This window comes from Pseudorca crassidens, chromosome X (assembly GCF_039906515.1).
Source record: "Pseudorca crassidens isolate mPseCra1 chromosome X, mPseCra1.hap1, whole genome shotgun sequence".
Taxonomy (NCBI): domain Eukaryota; kingdom Metazoa; phylum Chordata; class Mammalia; order Artiodactyla; family Delphinidae; genus Pseudorca; species Pseudorca crassidens.
This window is the reverse complement of record NC_090317.1, coordinates 77,095,550-77,115,271: the sequence shown is the minus strand read 5'-3', so window position 1 is coordinate 77,115,271 and position 19,722 is coordinate 77,095,550. Positions and strand designations below refer to the sequence as shown.

At 39.8% G+C, this 19,722-nt stretch overlaps 1 protein-coding gene and 1 pseudogene across 3 annotated transcripts in view; both read right to left on the bottom strand.

Moving 5' to 3' along the window:
- Positions 1 to 18,917, bottom strand: part of EDA2R (ectodysplasin A2 receptor) — a 69,059-nt gene extending 50,142 nt beyond the window's left edge. For all 3 annotated transcript variants that reach the window (XM_067724656.1, XM_067724657.1, XM_067724658.1), the window contains exons 1-2: positions 18,707 to 18,917; positions 3,547 to 3,643 (exon numbers count right to left, since the gene is read on the bottom strand). In XM_067724656.1, coding sequence (XP_067580757.1) covers positions 3,547 to 3,633 — 87 coding nt within the window. In that variant the 5' untranslated portion in view covers positions 3,634 to 3,643; positions 18,707 to 18,917. The remainder of the gene's footprint in view (positions 1 to 3,546; positions 3,644 to 18,706) is intronic.
- Positions 6,178 to 6,970, bottom strand: LOC137216269 (centromere protein N pseudogene; annotated as a pseudogene).
- Positions 18,918 to 19,722: the final 805 nt, after the last annotated feature.

Below are 19,722 nucleotides of genomic sequence, written 5' to 3'. Positions count from 1 at the left end.
ACAATGAATAGAACAAAAAAAACAAGCAAACAGAAACGGTTCACAAAACTGCAAATAAACACCAAAAGGTGATATTTTCCCCTATCAAATAGTAAAAAGTTAAAAAAAAAATGAACGTGAAGTCCTCATATGTTAGTGATTTAATGTTACAAAGGAAGACAAAATTAATAGATGATAGAAACACACATTATTTATGTGTGGTTAGGCTTCTGGGATATAAGAATTCCATGAAATGTTGAAAATAAATGTAATTATAGTGGAAATTAGTAAAAATTATCACAAGTGTTATCTGCTAATATATTACAGGAATCTTAAAAATGTATGCATTATTTAGCTTGACAATTATACTTCTAAAAATGTGTCCTGAGGAAAGAGTGTTGATTTTTTCTAAAGTTTTATTTACAGTGATGTTTATGGTTCATATGAGTGAACTTTAAAACTAAATAAAAGAAATTATAAAAACAAGCCTGTGTCAGATGCTGTTAATTCCTTATCCAAAAGTCATTGCCCATTTTCTTCCTTACTAACAGAACACTGATTTCATTCTGGGTGGCAAAGTGACCAGCCTCAAGAACTGACTCTCCCTCCCTCCCTCCCTTCCTTCCTTCCTTTCTGGCTGCATTGGGTCTTTGTTGCTGTGCGAGGGCTTTCTCTATTTGCCTCGAGGCGGGGCTCCTCTTCATTGTGGTGTGTGGGCTTCTCATTGCGGTGGCTTCTGTTGTTGCAGAGCATGAGCTCTAGGCACACGGGCTTCAGTAGTTGTGGCTTCTAGAGCGCAGGCTCAGTAGTTGTGGCACACAGGCTTGGTTGCTCTGTGACATATGGGATCTTCCTGGACCAGGGCTCGAACCCATATCCTCTGCATTGGCAGGCGGATTCTTAACCACTGCGCCACCAGGGAAGTCCAAGAAGTGATTCGTGATTGGTCTTAGTCCATTATGGAAATCCCATTTTTGTTTGCCAGGTACTCATGTCCTAGCATTCCCAGCAGTTTTGAGATACTTATAATGCCCAACTCTGGCCCATAACATACAAAGGGAAATCTGTTGTGGAGCTTCTAGGAAAATACTTCTTCACTAACAATGTCACGCTACTTTGTCTCTGCCCCTTCTTCCTGACTTTGACTCTGATGTGAAGATGTAATGCTTTGAGTTATGGTAACCAAGAGACCACAAGCATGAGGAAAAAATAGCAAGGTGCCCAGGATGTAGGATAAAAAGAGCCTGGGTCCTTGACAATATTGTTGATCTGCCCACCCAACCACAAGGATCCCTGCTTCCAAATTTCATTACATAAATAAATGTGTTTATGGTTCAAGTCACTGGTAAGTTTTATGTTACTTTTAACTTAGTACATCTTAATTTAATCAAAGATTAATTTGCCCACAGCAAAGCTGGGACTCAAACCCATGTGTATTCAATTTTTACTGAACACTGTGACTTTGAGCAAGTCACATACGCTCTCTGAGTCTGTTTCAACATCTAAAATGGGGCTCATAATACCTTCTTGGTGAGACTCGAGAGCCAAATGAGATAATGCACATGAAAACTCTTTACAAAGTACAGACTGTTATACAAGTACAAGCTGTTTTTACATAAAGCAGTTGCAGGAACACAATACTGCAGTTCATTCATTTTTTCTGAGCTTTCTAGTGGTGCTGAAACAAATGACAACCAAAGAGGTGCTTAGACAAATGCACATTTCATCATGGGCCACTTTTTGAGAATTTGGTGACAGCAGTTTAACAGAAAGACCTATTTTTCTCCCTTGGAGAAGTTCAGGTTTGTAAATATGGATGGTTTTAAAGGTAATGGCCATGTACATGACAGGAACATTTCTCAGAGCTTGTTCTTATAGGAGTGCCAAGCCTTTTGATCATGAAGATGAATGTGATATTTAAAATAGATTTTGTCAAGCTAAGTAGCTTATTCCATCTGGTCCATCCTAATGTCTAGCATGACCTAACTTCTGAAGACTTTTCCTTGGTCTTGGGATCCCTTATTAACCATGTGGGCACCCCACTGTGGTATAGAATGCTATGTGTAAAGAGTTAAAATTAGAGTTAGTGCTTGTCTGTTAATATCCCTGGGCCTTAGTCTCTTCATTTGTGAAATAGGGAGGTAGGAAGGAGGCCAGCTAAATAATTGATACATTTTGTTTCAGTCAGAGTATCATGTCACTCTCCTAACTAAAACCATCCAAAGGGTTCCTGGTGTGCTTTTTAAAAAATTAAAATTTCTCATCATAAACTTAAAGATTCCCATGGTTTGGCCGATACTTCCCTCTGTGACCTCATTATGTACTAGTCTACCTCTCACTCACCAATCACCAGCTGCACTTACCTTCTTCCTCTTTCTTGAACATGCCTAGCTCATTCTCACCTTGGAACTGTGCACTAGCTGTATTCTCTCCCCAGAAGACACCTCCTTGAGAGGCCTTCCCTTGCTACCTGATCTAAGCAGCCACCCAGTCACTCTGTATCAGGTCACTGTAAATAATTCTTGTCATACTTCCATATCTATGTATGTATCTTGTTCATTGTTTGCTCCACTAATTAAAAGGTAAGGTTCATGAAGGCAAAGAATTTTGTCTGTTTTACCATACCCACAGTGGCTACAACCATGCCTGCCACTTTGTAGGTGTTCAATAAGTAATTGCTGAATTAATGAACAACTGCATAAAATATGTGAGTGTGAAAAAAAAATCTGCCGACTGTCTGTTCCCAGCCTTTGTGTTCCCAGCTGCAGCCTAAATTTAATACCACCCCCAGGTTTTGGGACCAATAGGGACCTGAAGCAGGAACAATTAAGCAGCTCCAGCTCTGCAAGCCAGGGCTGTGTATAAAATCCCTGCTTTGTGGGTGGTTTTGTTCTGACCCTTACCACTAATTGGGATTCTAGACCCTCCCTAGTTCCCCATCAATGAAGCCTCTCTTGCAGTTTCCTCAGTGGCCCAGTCCCTCTAGACAGAGGCCACATTTCAGACTACTCAGTTCTTCTCTCTTTCCAATTCCCAAGACCTGATATCTGGCTCCTGAACCGCAAATAAGTGGGCCCTTCTTTAGTTGACATATGTCCCTAATACCAAACAGCCTTCCTAGGCCTTTGCATTACACATTTACTCTTGAAATACCCCACTATCTCATGGAATCCTCCCCTGCCCCTGATGTTGCCAGGTTGACTTCTTAATGGAGTTGTGACTGCTATTGTCACAATCTTTGTTTTTTTTGATGTGGACCATTTTTTTAAAAAGTCTACTGAATTTGTTACAATATTGCTTCTGATTTATGTTTTGGTTTTTTTGGCCCTGAGGCATGTGGGATCTTAGCTCCCTGACCAGGGATGGATTCCGCACCCCCTGCATTGGAAGGTGAAGTCTTAACCACTGGACCACCAGAGAAGTCCCCTGTCATAATCTTTGGTTTGTTTTATCTACTAAACTGATTAGACACAGATGGGGATGATTCTGCTAATCTTGGACTCTCTTGGTTGCCAGTCTGGTTCTTAAGATGTGACAGAAATAAGTATCCTGACCAGGGGGACTTACCTTGGAGAGCTCTTGTCCAGGCCCACAGAGTTGGCAAGCGACACACCGTCCCCATTGGTCCCAGTACTCATTTTCTTGGCAATCCATGGTGGGAATGCTATGGGTACACAACACAACAATTAGGGAACTAGCGGAAAGGGATTTCAAAGTAAGTAGTGCCTTCCATGTCAATTGGTTTATGGGCCTCTTAATCTAGTCTCTGGTCCTGGGTTATAAGGGTTGAGAAAGGCAACCCAAAACAGCTAATGCATATATAGCACTGACCATGTGCCAAGAACTCTTAAATGGTTTACAAGTAATAATTCAACCTTTAAAACAACCATACAAATAATTATTATTAGCCTAATTTTGCATATGAGGAAAATGAAGCACAGAGACCAAGGGATTCACCAAAGTTCACACAGTAAGTGGCTATAACACTTGCTGAACTGGAAAGAGAATAAGACAAGGAGCTGGCTTCTGCCTAGGGAGTAGAGAATAACCACAATCTCTCACATGTTACCAGCTATTAACAGTTTAGAAAGCACTTTAATACCCATTATATTTGATCCATACAACATCCATGTGAGGTAAGCAATATAGAGATTATCATCCTTCCTTTGTGGATGAGAAAGCTGAAACATGGTTCCCTTTTGCCAAAACTGTCTTTAAGTTTGAGAAGAACTAGCTGTCATTGCTTCTGTCCTTGTCTGGGTAGGAGGGGAGAATGACGCAGCATGAAGAAATGTGCTGGTACACTAAGGTGTAGATAAAAGGAAACACTAGTCACATAACAGTTCTCATAATACAAATGGCATAGGGCAGTGGCACTAGTATTGGTCAGAGTGTTGGGAGATATGGGTTCTATCCTGGATATAGGGTAACCAATCATCCAGTTTCGCTTAGGACTAAGAAGCTTCCTCAGGACATGAGACTTTCAGTGTTAAAACTGGGACAGTCTCAGGTAAATTGGGATGGTTGGTCAACTTACTTGGCTCTTCTTCATTCAACCTATGATCCTGGATGATTCACTTTATTTTTTCTGGCCTTAGTTACTTAATTTGAAGAAAGGGGGAAGTATATTCCTCACCTACCTTATATAGGTCTTGGGATGATTAAATGAGCTAAGGTCCATAAAAGCATTCTGAAGGATTTGAAAAGCTATACAAAATAAGACAGAGTTAAGTATGTAGACAGAGAGTTTTATACAAAGGTGAATTTTAATGTAAGTAACTGATACATGGAGCTTGCACTACTCAAAGAGAAAGGTGGGGTGAGATTCTTTTGTGCACTCCTTAACTTCATGCCAAGGTGAACTTCAGGTGGCTTCTCAAAGTACTGAAAGTCCTAAGTATGTACTTCCAGTCAGAAGAGAGGAGAGTGTGAATGTGCACCTTGAGAGACCATCACTCCTCCCTTCAAAAGTCCCCAATAGCGATGGGATAAGTCATCCTGTCTGGCATTTTTGCTTGAATGCACCTTTTCCCACCATCAACTGGGCCATTCTTTCCCATGCATTCATTCAGAAGAAAGTGGACTACAAAATCCATTTTTGCACAAGCTGAAGATGTTACCTCCTATGTGTTTCGATTACTGGCCCATAGTGTCACCCTCAGTACACACGCTCCCCTCCCTACCCCATCTTCTCATTAAGAACAAAAACCATCAGTGGTCTCACAGCCCTCATGACAAGGGAATTAAGTGTCATGGGCACAGGGCCAGCATATTGGTCTGGACAACTCCCCTGTATCCTTCTCTTGCTCACAGAAACAGAAAAACATTGTCAGGAGCCAAAGAGCAGTCCTGCCCTTGAGATAAGCTCCTTATATAGGCATCTGAAATCTCCATAGCAGCTGTTTCTGGCCTTTGGGTGTCTGAGACAGCCTATTCTGTTTGGTATCCAGAGCCCCTCCCATGTAATAAACATGTGGCATGATTTTTTTTTTTAAAGTACTTTATTGCTAAAAAATGCTAACCATCATCTGAGCCCTCAGGGAGTTGTAATCTTTTTGCAGTAGTAACATCAAAGATCACTGATCACAGATCACCATAACAAATATAATAATAATGAAAAAGTTTGAAATATTGTGAGAATTATGGAAATGTGACACAGAGACGTGAAATGAGCAAATGCTGTTGGAAAAATGGCGCTGAGAGATTTGCTCAATGCAGGGTTGCCACAGACCTTCAATTTGTAAATAATGCAATACCTGTGAGATGCAATAAAGTACTCAGGAAGCATTAAGAGCCTGGGCTCCAGACTCAGATTCGGATTTCACTCCTGGCTTTGCCGATTCCTAGCTATGTGATTTTGCCTCACAAGTTACTAAACCTCTCTGAAACCCAGTTTCCTGATGAAAAGAGCTTGTTCATGGGACTGCTGTGAAGAAATAGGAAATGACTCATATAAACACCTTAGTATGGTGCCTGGCACAGAAGAAATGCTCAACAACTGTTAGTTAATTTTTGTTTTTGTTCTGATTATTATTAGATGCCAGTCTAGTAAATTCTAAAAGAGATTATGGTAGCTTAGCTTCCCCACTTCAACAGAAATGTAATTTTCAATTTTCTGAAAACAGTAAATACTTTTGAATCACATCCTGGTACATAAATGTTTTCCTGGGTGACAGAAATCTGAAAAGGAATGTCCTTCCAAATTTCAGTTTTTATCTTAAAACACACATACTATTTATATCTAGGCCAAGGCTTCTTTCTTGTAGAGGTGTAGTAGAGTTGTGAGTTTCAAAGGTCTGATTATACTGTTTAAAAACAATAGCCTTAAGAGAGTCCAGATACCGGCTTCTGAGGTCCATTTTCACAATCTGATGGTGTTTGCTAGCAATTGTCAGTGCCTGACCCAGAAGGGGTAGATTGCTTTTCAGTTGGGAGGAAGAAGTGAAGGCATATGGTGTTTGGGAATAATACACCACGTAAGCAGGTTTGTACTGGTTTGGCTTTCTATACTGTGTTCCCCAGGCAATTTGAATCCATACTGCATTCTCCTCAGCATCTCTGAAGCTGACTGTCACATTTTTTAATGCTCTCTTAAGAATTTTCTTGAATGAACTTTTGAATTGTTCCATATCAAAAAGGTCAGTGTCTTCACCTGGGCCTTTACTCATCTGAAAAACATCCCAAACTTTCTGATGCCGATGAAATTGAGTATAAATGATGTCTAAAAGGGCTGCATCATTGAGACTTGCACGATTTTCCTCACAAAGCAGAACCAAGTCCTGAACAAGAGATTCCTTTCTCTGCCGGAAGTTTACAGTCTGCAGTTGATTTTCAGACAAAAAATTCCAGGTTTTTAGTATTGTCATGATTTCAGTCAATGGGATTTTCAAGATGGTCCTCCTGAAAAACTCGGAAACAGTTTCATCCATCTCTTTGGCACACATCGCCGGCCGGCTCTCTCATCAGATGTTCCCGCCTGCTGCACCTTCAAAGCCACCAATTGCAGTTCCCGCCGCCCTGGCATGTGGCATGAATTTTAACATGTCCCTCTAACTTTGGCTTTGAGACCTGTGTCTAGGCAAGTTGGGCGTATTGCCAAATCCCCATATCAGGTCCCAGGGGATGAACAAAGGACTTTTCCCCCCTCTTTTGTCAAACTGTTTATCCAAAGCATACAAATTAAACTGTCTTTCATTATAAGTTTAACAAATTGCCTTTTTAAAAGAGAAAAAAGCCACATAGACTCTGATCTGTTTTGAAGAAGTCAGGGCATATGGGTAAAATTGTCTAAGAATGGTTAAATTATTACCCAGGGACAAACTCAGACCTTATGTAAAGTTCTTCCCTGTGGTCAGCAGTGTCCTGTGGTAGATGTACTGCCTTTTTATTTTAAGAGAAGGTGAGAGAGAATAATTAGGTTTTGAGAAAATCAGAGCTACTCTGAAGCATCCTATAACTGCAGCTAACACTCTTCTAAAATGTCACAGAAGATGTCTGAATCTTCCAAACTGCTGTATAAGACAGCAATATAGACAGACCTATAAGATTTTGACATATGTATATACTCATACAAATGCTATCCAGATAAAGATACAAATACAAAAACCTTTCCATTACCTCAGTAGACCCTTTCATGCCCCTTCCCAGTCAATGCCATCCCCGTCTCCCAGGTAATTTCTATTCTGACTTCTGTCACAATCATTAGTTTAATCTGTCCTTGAACTTCATATAAATTGGATTCATATAAGAGCACTCTTGGGACTTCCCTGGTGGTCCAGTGGCTAAGACTCTATGCTCCCAATGCAGGGGGCCCGGTTTTGATCCCTGGTCATGGAACTAGATCCCACATGCTGCAACTAAATATCCCACATGCCACAACTAAAAGATCCTGCACGTGGTAAAAGAAGATCCCACGATTATACCCCAATAAAGATGTTAAAAAAAAAAAGAAGATCCCATGTGCCACAACTAAGACCCTGCACAGCCAAATAAATAAATAAATAAATATTTTAAAAAAAGAGGACTTTTTTGTTTCTGGCTTTCTTTGCTCAATGTAATGTCTGTGAGATTTATCCATTACACTGTATGTAGCAATATTCATTCCTTACCATTGCTGTGTAGTACCCCATTATATGGATATGCCACAATTTATTTATGCATTTTTTTGGTTAATGGACATTGAACTGTTTTTAATTTGTAACCATTTACAATAAAGTTGCTATACTATGGTCAATTGCTTTTCAAAAAGAGTGCCAAGACAGTTCAATGGGAAAGGAACAGGCTTTTCAAAAAAAGGCATTGTGACAACTGGGTATCCACATAAAACAGAATCAAATTGGACCCTTACCTCACACCATATATAAAATTAACTCAAAATGGACCAAACCTCTAAATGAAAGACATAAACCTATAAAACTCTTAAAAGAGCTTTATAAGAAAACATAAAAATGTTTATAATTAAATATTTCTTTCTTATAAGAAAATATAGGTATAAATATTTGTGACCTTTGATTAGGCTATGGTTTCTTAGATACAACACCAAAAAGAAAGCAACAAGAAGAAAACAATGATAAATTTTACTTAATCAAAATTTAAAACTTTTGTGCTTCAAGGACAATATCAGGAAAATAAAAAGACAACCCACATAATGGGAGAAAAAAACCCTATAAATTATAGAGAACTGATTTTATATATATATATATATATATATATAAAATAGAGAAATCTTACAACTCAACAATAAAAATGCAAATAACCTAATTAAATATGGGCAAAGTACTTGAATATACATTGCTCCAAGAAGATATAAAAAATGGCCAATAAGGATATTAAAACATGCTCAACGTCATTAGCAATTAGGGGAATGCAACTCAAAATCACCATGAAATCCCACGTCATACCCACTAAGGTGGCTATAACAAAAAAGGGGATGATTAAGTGTTGGCAAGGATGTGGATAAATTGCAACCCTCATATATTGCTGGTGAGAATGTAAAGTGGTGCAGTCCCTTTGGAAAATGGTTTTTCAGTTCCTCAAAATAATAAACATAAAGTTACCATGTGATCCAGCAATTCCAATATTTAGTATATACCCAAAAGTACTGAAAATATATATCCACACAAAAATTTGTACATGAATGTTCCTAGCAGCATTATACATAATAGTCAAAAATGTAGAAACAACTCAAATGTAAATTAAGTAAGTGGATAAACAAAATGTGGTCTAACAATACAATTAAATATTATTCAGCCAGAAAAAGGAATGAAGTACTCGATGAGGACTACAACATGGTTGAAACTTGAAAATATTATGCTAAGTGAAAGAAGCCACACAAAAGGAAAACTATACGATTCCATTTATATGAAATGTTCAGAATAGGCAATTCATAGAGACAGAAAGTAGGCCAGTAATTGCTAGGGGCTGGGGAAAGGAGAGAATAGGAAATAGCTACTTAATGGGTATGAGTTTCATTTTGGGGTAAGGAAATGGCTTGGAACTAGATAGTAGTGATGGTTGTACAACTTGGTGAATATGTTAAAAAACAGTGAATTATACACTTTGAAAAGTGAATTTTATGGTATGTGAATTATGTTTCAATTTTTAAAAAAACCTAGTTCTTCAGCTTTTTCTTTAATACTGTGAATTACCCTGTATCATTCTAATAGACATTGTTTAATTTATTCCCCAAATTAAAATTTTAAAAAGCTACTATGAATATTCTTATATATGCCCTCCAAATGATTTTTTTCCCCCAAATTTATCTAGTAGGTGCTATTTGGGTATATTGATTGGGTTTAACCAGAGATGTTGACAAGTGGCAAGATGACTAGAATATCTCTTTATTTTGTCTGTCTCTGTCATGTGACTGCTCACTCTGTCCATCCCCTGTCCTGATCCACTCCCCCACTAAAAAAAATAAACTAGAAAAATAAGAATGCAACCTGACAGGGAAAAGGAGAAGTAATGAGGCTGACATTAATAATAATTCCCACATGAGCTCACTGTGCCTTAAAAATTGATGTTGGATAAGTTTCTCCTGGATGTTAGATACTCAGACTACTGCCAGTGCAGCTGCCTCTGGCCACAGCTTACGATTGCTGCTCTTCTCAACTTGCACATGCCTGTGGGATGAAACATTCTGTCTCTAGGACGGGTGGGCAGAACAAGATGACAGGTCTAAATTAAGAACTCAGGACTTCATGGAAGATATTTGCTTTTCCTGGGCAGTGCAGGAGGTGTGGGATTAAAGAGGATGAGAAAGACAGCAGCTGGTCCATGCCCTGCCCATTCCTCTCCTTGTGAGCCTACCCAGTCACCCACGTGCAGAGGACTGGCAAAAATCAAAGTAGTTGCTCAGTCTGGCCGTGAGAACAGTACTTTCTTTGAAAATCAAGCTTCTAATCTGTGTAGTGCCCTCATCATTTCCAGATGTTTGGCCTATAATTCAGATATTGCTTTATCATTTGGTGCTGGCTTTCAGCCTTCTCCTTCCTGGCCTGGCCCAGGGATACTCCTATCTCAGCTTTCTCTTGCCCATAATCTGCTTCCAAACTATGAAACATCTTATCTTCCTCCTGTCCAAGTATTTGTGAATTCTGCATTCCTCAGAATGGTAAGTGGTCCCAGGTCCAGCTCTGCCATCAGAAGCATGATCCTCCCCACTTCCAAACTCAAGGTCCCAATCATATCATGAGGATTTGGTCAATCTCTTTGATTAGTGGTTCTCAGTATAGGCTGCACCTTGGGAGCTTCAAAAAAACACTTATACCTGGGTCACATTCCTAGATTCTGATGTATTTTAAAAATTCACCAGGTGATTCTCATGTGCAGCCAACTTTGAAAATCATTGTTTTAAGGGCTCTTTTTGGCTCTTGTATGTTTCACCTGAATATAAGGTACAGTCAGAAAAAAGTCTTTCTGTTCCCCCATATTCAGAGGGAACTTGGTGAGGGAGTAACCTGGGGCCTACCCATTTTTTTTCTGGAAATAATAGGTGATAGAGTTAAAAGGGCTGAGGGTGGAATGGTTCTTTTAAAACATGTTAGATCATGTCATTTCCAACCTCAAAATCCATCGATGCCTCTCCACCTCACTCAATAAACTAAAGTCCTTATAACGGTCAATGAGGTTTTAGATGATCTGCTTACCACCCCATCACCTCTTTGACTCCATGATCTACTATTCTTCCTATTATTCCCTTAACTCCAGCCATGCCAACCTCCTTGCTCTTCCTCAAACTAATCAGGAAATGCTTCCACCTTAAGGCCTTAACACTTGCTGTTCCCTTATTCAGGCATGTTTTACCCCAGATAACTACATGGCTACCTTCCTCATCTTCTTCAGTTCTTTGATATAAATTATCTTCTTAGTGAGGTTTCTTGACCACTGTTTCAAAACTGCAAGTTCCCTCCATATTCCCTATCCCTTCTCCTGTTTCATTCTTCTCAGTAGCACTTGTGACCATCTGACACACTTTATCTTATTTACTTCTTTATTGCCTGTTTCTACCCCAACTAGAATGTAAGCACCATGAGATCATGGTCCTGTCGTGGTCACTACTTCATCCCCCATGCTTAGAACAGTGCCTGGCATACAATAGGCACTAAATAAATATTTGTTGGATGAGTGAATGGTAAAAATTTACAAAATAACGGTAACAATCTTCTGAGTGAAAGGTTTCACAGTTTTAAAGGGTTTAATATCAGTTAGCTCAATATGTCCTTCCAGTAACCCTGAGAATAAGCCATGGATTATTATCACCAATTCATAGATTTTAAAAACTGTGGCTTAAAGAAAAAAATGCCTCTAAATTTATTTAACTAGCATTAAATAAAGCCAGAACTCACAGGTGATTTAAGACTCATGAGTTTGGCATGCTTTCCAAGGCAGTATTGAACTCTAAAATAGGGAATGGAGGTCCTCCCAGGCTGTCACTTAAATTTACTATTTCATCAGCAATCTTTTAGGTTGGGACAAAGGTATTTTTTGAATACTAATATGTGTTTAAAGAATGGCTAGACAGGGTTTCTGCTCAAGCCCTAGGATACGAGGGCCAGGACAAAGATGGTAGCAGTAGGAACAGGAAGGAAGTGATGGTGGGAGATACAGATCTTACAAAGTAAGTTCACAGGACCTTACAATTACATGGATGTGAGAGCCAAGAGAAAGACATAAGTCAGAGAAGATTCTGAGGGTTTCTTCCTGAGAAACCAGGAGAAACTCAGGGTGCAAGAAGTGTGAAAGGGGAGTTGCTTGTTAGGAAAAAAAGAGACAATGCACTCAGTTTTTCAAACTGTTTTAAGTATGAAAAGTTTGAGGGGACAAAGGACCATGTCAGTTGTGGTGCCTAGCAGGCAATTAAAATATGTAGAACATAGGTTGGGGCTAGAGATAAGTCAAATGCATAAAAATACCAGCTCGTGGATGCACATCAGAATCGTCTGGAGTACTTTAAAACATACCTATTCCCTAGACCAATTAAATAAAATCTTCAGAAGGTAGAGCACCATTGGCCTAGGTAAATCATGGCAGAGGCTTAGATGAGCAAAGAAAAATGCTAAGAACAAAACACTAAGGGACATCCATATGTGAAGCTGGTAGAGGAAGATTAGCCAGCAGTAACCAAGAAGGGGAATCCAGGGAAGAAAGAATAGAACTCAGATGGGACAGTACAGGACAAAGTTTTAAGAAGTAAAAGATGAGCAGCAGTGTCAGCTGTTGGTGCAGGGAGGTGAAGGAGCATCAGGACTGGAAATATATTATTTTGTTGGTATGTGACAAAAATAAATTGTCTTAATATTCAAGTATATCACAATATGTGCATGGAATAGAAATAATTCAGAGACCACAGGTGGTTGTTACAGTTTTTAACAAGCTTCTCTTTCCATTTCCAAAGTGGCTGAAGAAATACAACTGTTAGTGATAGCAACATTTGGTCCAGTAATGTCAGGATTAGTATATCAACAGAGGAGAATGAAGGAAGCTGTGCAAAATTAAGGAAGTCACACCTATTTACCTTGTTCTTTATTCTGGTGTACAGAGCAACAGATAATGGCTCAGCAAGAATAAAGATGCTGGAGTAGAAAAGTAAAGAAAATTTTATTATAAACAATTGTCACTGTACAGATAGAATTAATATCCAGTTGGACAATTTCAATTCAGCCAAAAGCAAATGTTAACCATGTGAGTTAAAATTTTTCTCCTTCAAAACATGTGGAAGCACACACATCCACAACAAAAAAGCACAAATCTAGAAAAGACAAACATAACTTAAAAGACTGTAAATTGAGGCGGGAAAAAAGCTAAAAAATATATAAATATTTAGTTAGTGTCTGGAACTGCTGAAAAAAATTGTTAAAGGGAGAGGAGAAAAGAACTGTGTAGCCAAGAATATGGTGATATAATTAAGACCAGCAATCTTTGGGCTGATTATGAGAGGAAAATATCACTTTAATGATTGCTGAAACAGTCTTCCCAAGTGGGAGCAAAGGTACGGAACTACGCTGGATGATGTTCAAGGGAAAAATGAGATAATGTATGTGAGAGTGCTCTGGAAACTCCAAATTGTGCTACACATGTGAGGGGTTGCTATGAGTGTTGTTTCTATTCCACCCAGAGTTTGGGAGCAAAGGACATTGGAGAGAGGCTACAGGCCAAACAACCAATACCCAAAACCCCTGCTATTGTTCCACAGTGTCCCTAGCCAAAGTGAGTCACATTCATGTACTGACCACCACAAGATACAATGAAATTAGTGGTATCATCAAAAATTAGTTACATCGCCAGCAGTACTAGGTGAGTTTCCACAGAGGATATGCTTTTGACTGAGTTCTCCCAGCTGAAAACTGGATTAATGGTATGATTTCTTTACAGGGCTAGGAGCTGGGTAAAACTTAGTCAAGTGCTCTCATTTCTGATTTTTATTAATGTTCTTTGGTCTTGCCCCACATTCTCTCCACCCTGTCCAGTTTACCAACTATCTGGAATAGTTGTATCTCTCTGAAAATGTCAATAAGAACAGTGCCTTTTCTCCCACAGCAATCATGTACACTATCCCTTGGGGATCCCATGTATCCCCCTATCATGTACACTATCCCTTCCTCATAGGCCAGAAATATCCTAAAGAAACAGACATACAAACTGATGAGCATTTGCAAGCACAGCTCAGGGCTACTTATCCTTCCAATCTGAATGGGAGAATCAGTCCATAGAATGAAGCCTGTCTGTACAGGATGAGACATTGATGCCAAAATATTTCTTGCCTTTTATTTTTTAGACTTCCTAAGAAAAAGAAAAGTGGCGGGGTAGTGGGGAAAAGATGAAACTGATACAACAAGAAGCCTATGATTGCATATGTAAATGCACATTCTATAAAACAATGTTCAGAATTGTACAATCTTAGATGGGAGCTTAAAACTCATCTTAGTCCCAGCTTCCTGTTGCCCAATAAAGAAATATCATCCATATCTACTTGAACTCACCTCAAGTAGAGTAACAGACACCTCAGTACTCATACGACAGCACATTTCATTATGGTTTATTTTTTTTCTCCTCTTTGGTAACTGACTAAAACTTCAAACCATCAGATAATTGAAAACATATTCTCATGGAATCCCAAAAGGATTCTTCAAGACAACCTAACCTCATTCCCTTGATGTTCCATATGGGGAGACTGAGGCCCCTCTAGAAGGGATAAAATTTCCCCCAATTCACATAGTTGGTCAGCACAGAGCCAGGACTAGAATCTAAAGTCTCCAAATTTAGGGCCCAGTGCCAAAATTAAAAAACAAAACAAAACAAAACAATACTGACCTTGGAGTAACAAAAATCTGGTTTCTAGTTTTGTTCAGACACTTACTAACTAAATGATCTCTAGCAAGTTTCATTTTCTTTGAGACTATTTGGCTACCTGTACAATTAAGACAAGAGGACCTGGACCTTCCCTAGTTGGGGTGAGGAGTCAGTGGGATTATGGATTTGAAAGTACCTGGCACACAGTGGGAACTTAAGAAATAATTTACAAAGGAACTTGTCACATTCACCCATCCTGTTCCTTTTACAGTGTTTCTGATCACTTTGAAGGTGCCACCATCACCCCACCTTATATAGCTCAAAGCCTCAGAGTCTTATTTGACTTGACAGCATGCTATAAGAGAAATGATGAAAAAGCTGGGCTGTTTGACTTGGGAATGAAAGATGAATGGGGATCTGTTTTATGGTTTTCAGATCTCTGAGGAACTATCATGGAAGAGAATGAGCAGACTTGTCTGAGTGGCCCCAGGGAGAATGACTAGAACCTCTGGAAGCCAAAGGGAGACTGAGTTCAGTTTAACAAAAGGAAGAACTTTTGCAGAGTCAAGGCTTTCTATGAAGGGAATGGACTCTCTCAGAGATCAGTAAGTACACTCCCTTTGAAAGTATTCAGGCAGAGACTAGCAAAGATGTTATAAGGTGAAGTCAATTGAGGTGAAAGAAAATTATGATTCATGAACTTCCTACTATGAATTTTCTACCTACTATGCATCAGATACTGTGCTAGATACTTCACAGGGATTATTTCTTTTAATCCTTCCAACAAAACTATGACATGTCTACTATTCTCCCTTCAGACTGAGTTTTGGAGACGTTCAGTATTTCTCACTGGGGTTACTACTGGTATTATAAGTGAGTGGTGCTCAACATCACTAATCATTAGAGAAATGCAAATCAAAACTACAATGAGGTATCACCTCACACCAGTCAGAATGGCCATCATCAAAAAATCTACAAACAATAAATGCTGGAGAGGGTGTGAAGAAAAGGGAACCCTCTTGCACTGTTGGTGGGAATGTAACTTGATACAGCCACTATGGAGAACAGTATGGAGGTTCCTTAAAAAACTAAAAATAGAACTACCATAAGACACAGAAATCCCACTACTGGGCATATATCCTGAGAAAACCATAATTCAAAAAGAGTCATGTACCACAATGTTCATTGCAGCTCAATTTACAATATCCAGGACATGCAAGCAACCTGTGTCTATCGACAGATGAATGAATAAAGAAGATATGGCACATATATACAATGGAATATTACTTAACCATAAAAAGAGACAAAACTGAGTTATTTGTAGTGAGGTGGATGGACCTAGAGTCTGTCATACAGAGTGAAGTAAGTCAGAAAGAGAAAAACAAATACCATATGCTAAGACATATATACGGAATCTAAAAAAAAGGTTATGAAGAACCTAGGGACAGGACAGGAATAAAGACTCTGACATAGAGAATGAACTTGAGGACATGGAGAGGGGGAAGTGTAAGCTGGGACAAAGTGAGTGAGTGGCATGGACATATATACACTACCAAATGTAAAATAGATAGCTAGTGGGAAGCAGCCACATAGCACAGGGAGATCAGCTCGGTGCTTTGTGACCACCTAGAATGGTGGGATAGGGAGGGTGGGAGGGAGACGCAAGAGGGAGGAGATATGGGGATATATGTAAATGTATAGCTGATTCACTATGTTGTAAAGCAGAAACTAACACACCATTGCAAAGCAATTATACTCCAATACAGATGTTAAAAAAAAAATAAGTGGGTGGGAAGAACAATAGTTTGCTGTCTCAACCTGGTTGGTACTAAATTCAGTAGTACTTCATTCTTTGTGCAAAAAAATCCCACTCTCAACACGTATCTCTAAATGCCCTATGGATATCGTATTGATCCTGGTTGGGAATGATGGATAAATAATATGCTTAGGATCACAGACAGCAGGTAAGTAGCAGACCCAGGACTTGAATAAGCTGTGTTTAACTCAGAAAGTAGATATCCTTTCTATTTGTACCATCCACAGAAATGGATGGAATTGGGATTGGAATACACAACATTTTAAAGTCTAAACCAATCCCAAGAGATAGTGATTCTCTCATATTCCTCTCTTTTCAATCTCATATAATTTATCAACTTCTAAGTTCTGCAGATCCAACTTCTGTGATGTATTGTTAAATTCATTGCCTCCTTTCTACTCCCATAGTCACCACCTCAGTTCAGGGTCTCATTCCCTCTCTGCATCTAGTTTATCTACATCTCATGTTTTCCTATTCCAATTCAGTTAACTCATGTTTACCAGATTATTCTTCCTGAAACAGAGATTTATATTTTTTCTTTAGCTCAGAAACGTTCAATGATTTTCCACAGTGTGACGAATTGAACAGAAAATCTAGCATCCAAAAGTCTTCCACAGTTTTTCATCAATCTACCATGTCAACTTTAACTTTCACTTTCCACGTAATTGTACTCTAAAATCCAGTTCAGCTGGTGTTCTTTTCACATGCTCTGAGTTTCCCTGCCTCCAAACAGTTGTTCCTGTTTTTTTCCTGGCTTGGACTGCCTTCTCTCCTGCCTCCACCTGTTGAAATCCTATCTGTGTTTCATGGCCCATCTTAAATAATAATAATAGTTAACATTTATTGAGTGCTTATTTTGGTCAAGCCACTGTGCTAAGTGTGTGCAAGTATTTCACATGGATTATCTAATTTAATCCTCACAAAAATTTGATAAAATAAGCTCTATTTTTATATCCATTTTAAACTAGATTAAAACAAAATTCAGACAGGGAAAAGTAATTATGCTTGTCCAATGTCACACAAGTTAATAAATGGTAGGATGGGATTTGAACTCAAGTAGTCTGGCTCTGGAGCCCTGAAAGATGATACAATGTCAAAACACAAACAATCAAAAAACACTTTCTGATTTACTCTGGCTCAACTAGATGTGATCCTTACCTGACAATACCAAAGCGTACTTTAACTGGACCTTTAAAGCTATTTTGTGTTATATTTATTTATTCTTATACCCATGATGAGGTCCCAGTGGGCATAGACTATGTCTTAGGCATCTGTCTGTCTCACACAGTGGTGGCACAGAGTAGGTGCTCAGTGAGTCTGTTATGTTTAATTGAAGGTATGTTGGGGTGAAAGAGGGGACAGGAGAGTTATGTAGGGGAAGATGCCCATACTCTCCTGCCTTAGCCACCCTGCAATGGTTTCATACTGGTCAGCACTGCCAACACCTGTCCAAACAAGACCTTGCAGTCTCTGCTTCCTCAGCCTAGTTTCTGGCGGGTCTCTACTTGTCCCCCAGTTCTCACAGCTGCCTCGGCCTTTTGGCCAATGTTTGATGTAAAGCAGGATCAAAATATCACTGCCTTGGGCTCAGTTTCCAGGAGTGAGGGATCAAGTGAAACCCAGCCGGATGGGTGAGACTGAAAGCCCCCAAATAGAGCTTGCAAACTCTTTACACAAGCCCCGACTTGCCCAGGGGCCACGTGGGTAGGCCAGCCACTCAACGTCCCTCGGGATGCTTCACAAATCTGATCCAACTCCTCCCTCCCTCCCCTAAGCTCGTAGCCTCCTTCTCTTTTCTCTTCCTTATCTCCTAACTGGAGATACTCAGGGTGTTTGGGCGGGTCCACACATGTTCCCAGAGGCCATAATGGTCCAGTACAAGCCTATCCAGGGGAACTGGCTCACCAAGGCCATCAGGGTATTAGCTCAGGTCCATGGCACCCTACACAGCACTCTCTGGATACAGATGGATGGGCAGACAGACAGCCACAGGACACCTTCCCAGCCATTCTGACTTTGTAGCACCTTAGCAGGGTCATCCTAACCTGATCCTGAACTTGCATCTCTAGGCCCCACAGGTCCAAGCCACCTTGCCATGCCAGAGGGTGTTCCCACACTTACCCTGTAAATAAATGTATGGATGGATCTTGCTCCAGTGACGGAATCCCTGGACAAACGTACCTCAGCGCAGGCCAGACATCCCACCAAGCCCCCACTTCTCAGCCGCCAGTCTCCATACTACACTCACAGTAGATGAAATTCGTTACAATCAAAGCTCTGCTCTGACTCATTTCACATCCACATGTAGCAACAACAGCCAGAACCTATTCTCTTTTCCTTTCATGCTACGCCTACTTCTCCGCCCCCATGAAGCAGCTATTGGACCACTTGAGTGTCTAGGTGTGGCTACACAAAGAAGTTTCACCCCTGACAGTGAGAGTGGGGGAGGAGTTGGGGAAGAGTGGGTGAATAGTGACCAAGCCACGCCTTTGGCAAGAACTGAAAAGCTTCAGGGACTGAAGCAGGGAGAGAGGTAATGGAAGCAGGAGAGATTGTGGAGCTGAAGTTAAGATCTGTGGTGTCAAGGGAGGATTGGTGTCTTCATGGCAGAGTGTCACTTCCTCATATAAGCCTCACTAATCAAAGTCCTGCCCTGTCCACTGCACTCTGTTTATTTTCTTACTGGCACTGAATTGTAATCTGTAATAATTATTGATTAAATTCCTTGATTGTTTAATGTCTGTCCTTTCCCTTCCACTAATTGGTAAGCATCATGAGCTAATACTTAATAACTAACACTTATGCAACACTTGCTATCTGCCAGTCACTCTTCTCAATATTTTACATATATTAGCTCATTTAATCCTTATAACTACCCTAGTTTTATTCACAATTTAGAGATAAGAAAACTAAGGCATAGAATGATTGCCCAATTGTCAAACAGCTAGTAAGTGACAGGGCTGGGAAGGAGTCTGGTACACAGGAGAGGAATAAATAAACTAGAGAACCAAGTGTAAACGACAAAATGGGAGAGGTCAGAAAGACTTTGAATATGTTGAACTTAGCCAAAGAGCCCTACAGATGAAGAAATGTGAGCTGGCAGCAAGGGGACCCTTTAGCCTGGGTGTACTCTCCCA